Raw genomic sequence first — 5,964 nt, 5'->3', positions numbered from 1 at the left:
CGAACCTGGAGATATGAAAGGACATTTAGGAGGATATTAGAAAGACTCCAGCGCCCTCAATTATCCAGGGGCGGCTGCGCAACGCGGGAGTAACGTGTAATCACGGCCCCGGGCGTGTGGCGCTGAGTGCTATTGACGCGCAGATTTGGTCACACGGATAATCATGTTTGCTTTAGATATTGAATTAAATCTGATCATCAGCTAGAGGTAGCGAGAAAGTCAGCTGGGACCGCTCCCTTTGCTCGGCCTCCTCGCCCCCGCCCCCAGCCATGAAGGTGGAGCTCGAGAGAAAACCAGAGATACAGTTTCCGAATGGGGCCGACTTTCAATCCCGAGGCGTCTCCGAGCTCGGTCTGAGCTGCAGAGCCCCGGGTATTTTCGGAAATCCGCGAGATAGAGGAGACAGGCGCCCCTACCCCCAAGTCCGCGGGGCCCTCTGAGACGCTCCCCGGCGCGGGCAAGTATGCGCCGGCGTCCTCCGGGGAGCTCTCCCTGAGGCAAGGGTGGTATGGGATCAGATCTCTAGCAGGGAAGGACCGTCCGCCCTCCCCGGGGCGAACGAGGGCGGTGTGGTCACTTCCCGCTCCCCTTACCGCAGCCCAGGAGGCCGGGACGCACTACTCCACCCCCAGACCACTACTTTCTAGCGAGCAATTCGCCCAGCTTCACGCCAGAGAGCTGGCCTGGGGGACCGCGCACAGCCAGATGCTAGGAGGGGACGAGGCGCGGCACACAGTCCAGGGACAGAGGCGGGAAACTCGGAAAGAGTGGGGATGGAAGAAAGGCTCGGTTAGCAGGGATCGCCTCTGACTCCCGCTCCCTGGCTCTCCCCGGCCGAGGAACCCAGGGAGGCCGAAGCACCTCCACCCACCCCGTAGTCTCCCGCGCCCGGGTCCCCGCGTCCCTCCTTGTAGCCAAAGCTCGGAGCGCCCCGAAACGCGCCCCCGGCCCCCGCGCCCAGGTCTAGGCCGCCTCCCGGCCGCCGATTTGCAAAGGGGTGGGGGGAGAAGCCGACCAGTCTCAACCTCAGCGCCCCCCTCCCCTTCTTAGCACGAGGTAAATCAAATGCAACAAAATGAAAGTCATCGAGTGTAGTGGCTTCAACAGCTCCTCAGGCTGAAGGAGCCACTCGTAGATTTGGGCGAGCGAGGGGGGCTTGCTCTTCTCGCCTTTGCGTTTTCCAAAGTCACTCTTCCTCCCGCGCCAGGGCGCTGCCGCCCGGATGCAGACCGCGCGTGAGGCCGGGAGACCGGCTGGGAGAGGCCGAGCGACCCCGGGCGGCGGGTCAGCCGCTCGCAGGCCCGAGGCCCAGCGCTCCCGCGCGGGCCCGGGGTCCAAAGCGCGGGGCCTGGCCCGCCCGCCCGGGAGAGGCCTGTTCCGGAAGCCTCCCCAGCGCCCCGGGTGCTCCGGCCCCCAAGGGATGCGCGGGGGAGAGCGCGGCCAGCGGCCTGGCCCGGCTCCTTGCCCGAGACCTCCTGCCCGGCGCAGGGCGACAAAGTAAGACAAACGGGAGGGCCGGGCTTGGTTTTTTTAAACACAGGATTTTTATTAAAATTCTTATTTAAAAAAATTGAAAGCTTTCAGCGCCCGGCGCTCTTGGGGAACCGCACGGAACCGCTGAGCTCCAAGTTCCGGGGTTCAGGACCCGGAGGATGGGGCAGGGGGCTTCTCGCTCGCCTACACATTTTTCCTTTTTAATATTTGAGAAATGTTTGCACTGAACAAAATAAAAAAAGAAAAGAAGAAAGCAGGGGTAACCAAATATAAGCAAACCAAGACAAACCACAAAGAAAGGAGTTGGGCCCTGAGGGGTACAGGCCCTTCCTGAAGGTCATTTTGGCAACAATCACCACCGATATTTACAACGAAAAGCGAAATCTGCCACCAGTTGTCAGAACGTTTACATGGCCATAAATATTTAGCATTTTCTTATTTTAAAAAAAATGGAGAAAAAAAATCCTCTATATTTTTAAAGTGTTCTCCACTTGCTTCAGAAGAAGACGGCTGACAATATCGCTACTCACACAAACATATTTTACAAAATTCACAAAAGCGGGGCGGGGGGATCTTTTTCTCCTTCTCAGGTGAGGACGTTAACTCTGGGACCATTCGGTCCCCGGGGAGAGGCAGAGAAGCGAAGCTGCGCAAACATTCTGTAAACACGGCTTATGGTTCAGCCGTCTCCAAAGGTTCAAACGGAGAGAGGGATGAGGCGGAGCCTGGGGGGTGGAATCTGCCTCTCCAAGGAGGTGCAGGCAAACTCCTGGCGCCTCCCCGGCAGAGCCGAGAGTCAACTCGACTCCATAATAATAATTATAATATAATAACCACTGTAAGGGCCGAGTCCTCCTCGCCTCCGCCGCTGGGGTGGGGCCTGGGCCTGGGGCCGAGAGTCTCGGAGGGGCGACGCTCACCAAGTCCACTGCTGGGCCTGGACCAGGGGGTGTGCTGTCGGGTACTGGGGGGTGCCGGCCGAGCTGTACTGGGCGTTGTACTGCATGTGTTGCAGAGACTGCGCGCTGTAGGCCGAAAAGGGGATGCCCGCCTGGAAGGTGGCAGCTGCCAGGTCCTGGGCTTTGAGCGCGTGGCACGGTTTGCCGTCCCTGACCAAAACGGGCACGGCCACCCGGCGCGGCGAGGGCAGGGGCGTCACCTCCATACCTTTCTCTGCCCGGGCGCGCTTCATCTTGTAGCGGTGGTTCTGGAACCAGATCTTGACCTGCGTGGGCGTGAGGCGGATGAGGCTGGCCAGGTGTTCGCGCTCTGGCGCCGACAGGTACCGCTGCTGCCGGAAGCGCCGCTCCAGCTCGTAGGTCTGCGCCTTGGAGAAGAGCACCCGCCGCTTCCGCTTCTTGCCGGCGTCCCCTCCGCCGCCGGGGGTCTCCTTGTCATTGTCCGGTGACTCGTCGGCCGAGGGCTCCGGGGACTTAGAACTCGAGTCCTGGGGCGCCGCGCCGGCTGCCAGCCCATGCACTGGGGGAAAGAAAAGCCCATCAGGAGCCTGGAGGCCGCGCGCGGCCGGGCCCGACCCCGCGCGCCCCGGATCCTCCGTGCGCCCTCGGGCCTGTGCGCCCCGCAGCCAGGCCCCGCTGCCTTCGCCCTGACCCCCGCCCTGCTCCACGCCTGACGAAATCGTCGGTGTCCGCCCCGGGGAAAGAGAAGAAGCGGCAGGAGTAGGGGCTCGGTGCTCTCCTTTCTAGGGGTTCGCCCAGTGTGGGTGCGTATTTTGGGGGGGAGTGGCGCGCGGAGGAGATCATCGCGGGTTAAGGGCTCCGGCCCCCTTAAGCAGTTTCCTCTCCGGAGAGACGTGGGCAGATTTTTAAGAGGAAAAACCCACAATCCCGGCATTGATCGGCTCGGCCATTTAAGGCAGGTTTTGGGGGCTTTCGTTTCTGCTTTCCGACTTTCTGGACACCCTCCGCACCGCACAAAGCGTCCTCTATGAAGTGCAGGGGGCAGGGTGAGCTATTTATACCCGGGCCACCCTCTCCCCGTACCCCGAGGCAGGCTGGCTCGCTCCAGTGCTCCAGGCCAGTCCTTCCCGGCTGTCGGAATGGGGGAGGGGGGCTCCGGCCGGAGCCGTCAGTTCTGGTTGACGTCTGTAACCAGCCCTTGGGAGGTATTCCCCTCCCCTCCTTCCTCCTAATTTCTCTCTTTGGAAAAAATATGAGACCAAGTCTCCTTCCCGGACTAGGGGGGTCTGACGAAGAGGGAAGAGGTAGGGCACCCCAAACAAGCGTTAGGCATCTTTCTGGGGGCGTAGGGTGAGGGATCTGGCTCACAAGGCTCCATCCCTTTTCTCCCCCACCCCACCCCCCGGCGTGCGGCCCGGGCTGCGGCCACAGTAACAGAGGCGGCCACAGCCGCGGCGGCCAAGTTTCGCTACTTACGGGAGTACTGGAGGCCCTCGGTGCTGGCCAGCCAGCGCGTGTACGGGTTGTCGCTGCTGTCGTAGAAGGGGTTCTTCAGGGGCAGGCTCTGCACCGTGTCCAGGGCGCCCTGCCCCAGCGGCCCGGCCCTCTTGGCGGGCTCCGGCCCCTCGCTCTCCTCCTCCGGCCCTTCGGCCACCGAGCCCTCCTCATCGTTGGTGTCCGGCAGGTCCAAGATGTCCTTGACCGAAAACCCCGTCTTTGTGTTGGTCAGCGACATGGCCGGGACCCCGCAATTTATGCCGCAAAGTTGTAGCTTCACTTGGTCAATTCGTTGCGCTCTCAGTAGGGGCGGGGGAGGGGGTATGGGGAGAGGGGTTGGGGGAGGGGAGGGGGGATGGGCTTTAATTATTGAGATTATTATGTTTAAGAGAAAGAAAGAAACTCTGGGAAAGGGGAGAAAAAGAAAGAAAGAGAGAAAGAAAAAGCCCAAGGCGTTGCCTGTGTCTTCTCTGCAACCACGCGGAAATGGACGCGGGGAGCCGGGCGGCCTGCGCGCCAGCGCTGCGGGCCGGGCCCGAGTTTGTAACTCCAGGAGGGGTGCCAAGGCGGCGTCAGCTCCGGCTCCGGCGGCCGCTCAGCGCGCGGTGGCGGCTGGTGGCGAGGAAAAAATGGGCCATTGCCCGAGCGATCAGTCCATATAAGGCTGGGCTCCACTCACGAACCTGGGGAGAGGGGGGGAAGAGGGGGAGAAAGAGAGGGAGGGAAAGATAGAGGGAGGGGGAGGGAAAGGGGGGAGGGAAAGAGGGGGGAGGGAGAGAGAGAGAGGGAGGGAGGGAGGGGGAGCAAGAGAAGGGTGGAAAAAAAGGGGGAGGGAGACATTAAAACGCAAAGGATGGACACGTGTGGGCGGGTCTTGGAAGTCAAGTGGATGAAGACTGTATTTGCAGATGTGAAATTGTGGGTTTTGGGGAGCTCCGTGCTCCCAGCCAACGGCCCTCTAGAGCAAGATGAGAGGTGTAACGTGTCAATTAATTGCAAAGACGGGGCGAGCCTTTTTTACCCAGTATTTACATACAAAGGACCACCGCGTCGCTCGCGAGTCCACACACTTGAAAGGGCAGTTTTAACAAATTGCATCTTTAAAAAAAAGCGGGGGAGGAGGAAAGAAAACAAAAACAGAAACCCGGAGGAGGAGAGGAAAAAGAGAATCCTCCTTAACATTCACTGGTTCCTACCTCCCTGCCCCCGCGCGCCTGCCCCCAGCAAGCCGGAAAATTGGCGATTTGTGGCGCCTTTGGAAAAGGGGGAGGGGGCGCAGGCTGAGCCGCGGAAATCTCTCCTTCCCATCGCTGGCCGTTCCCTAAACAAGATCCGGTTCAAATGGCAAGAGCCCAACTTCTGTAAGCCTCCTAGGTCAATATTTTGGTTGAGGCTTAAGGATGAGTACTAGAAATGACAAGGCAAGTAATTGATTCTAGTTAAACGCCGAAAGAGCCCGAAACCCAGGAGAGGAATCGGCTCGGGGCCGGCCGGAGCCACCACCAAGCGACACCACCTCCCCCGCCCCGACACCCTTTATTTGCTAAAGACATTTATTTCCTTCTCCTCGCCTCCCCCTCCCCTCCCCCTCCCCCCCCTCCCCCCAGCTCTGTGCTGCTGAGCAGGACCGCGCAGTTCACTTTCTGCTTTGCGGGCGCCCGGGGAGGGGCGGTGGGGGTGGGGAAGTCTCCCTCGGGCCGCGATCAGCCCGGCCCCACCGCCTCCGGGCCCCGCGGGCCGCGCTCTCCGGGTGGAGGGAAGGGCAGGCGGCCCCGCGCCCTTCCTGCCCCCTATTATGCCTCCCTTTCCAGCCTCCAGCGGTGGCAGAGCGGGGGGGGGGGGGGGGGAGTGGGCAGGGGTAGAGGGGAGGGGGGAGGGGCGGGGGCGCTGTCTCCAGCCGGGGTGAGGACCCCGAAAACCGCGGGGAAGGGGGTCGCAGGGCGGGAGGTGCTGCTGAGTTCTCTCCGGAGTTTTCTTCTCCCCAGGGAGTCCTTTCGGACGCACCAGGGGCGAGTTCTGAGGACACGCTCCAGGCTCCCAGCTTGCGTGAGGT

General features: G+C 61.4%; 1 protein-coding gene across 2 annotated transcripts; it reads right to left on the bottom strand.

Annotated features, from left to right (window-relative positions):
- Positions 1-2,410: 2,410 nt before the first annotated feature.
- Positions 2,411-4,149, bottom strand: NKX2-2 (NK2 homeobox 2). Of its 2 annotated transcripts, none has more exons than XM_068524701.1 (2): positions 3,891-4,149; positions 2,411-2,973 (listed from the first exon to the last, which is right to left on the bottom strand). In XM_068524701.1, exons 1-2 carry the CDS (start codon positions 4,147-4,149, stop codon positions 2,411-2,413), a joined length of 822 nt encoding a protein of 273 aa, XP_068380802.1. The 2 variants fall into 2 exon arrangements, with proteins under 2 accessions (XP_068380802.1, XP_068380803.1); XM_068524702.1 differs by lacking the exon at positions 3,891-4,149 and adding an exon at positions 3,209-3,257.
- Positions 4,150-5,964: the final 1,815 nt, after the last annotated feature.

The sequence above is a fragment of the Eschrichtius robustus genome, chromosome 16, assembly GCF_028021215.1.
Source record: "Eschrichtius robustus isolate mEscRob2 chromosome 16, mEscRob2.pri, whole genome shotgun sequence".
NCBI classification, from domain to species: domain Eukaryota; kingdom Metazoa; phylum Chordata; class Mammalia; order Artiodactyla; family Eschrichtiidae; genus Eschrichtius; species Eschrichtius robustus.
Note: the sequence above shows the minus strand (reverse complement) of the source record. Positions and strands in the feature narration are given on the sequence as shown.

What these genes read in the sequence shown, in the direction of transcription:
- NKX2-2 (XM_068524701.1), bottom strand. Translation starts at nt 4,149, where the DNA reads ATGTCGCTGACCAACACAAAGACGGGGTTTTCGGTCAAGGACATCTTG. An exon ending in CGAGGGCCTCCAGTACTCCC is followed by an intron (nt 2,974 to 3,890) that starts GTAAGTAGCGAA and finishes TCTTTCCCCCAG; the next exon opens with TGCATGGGCTGGCAGCCGGC.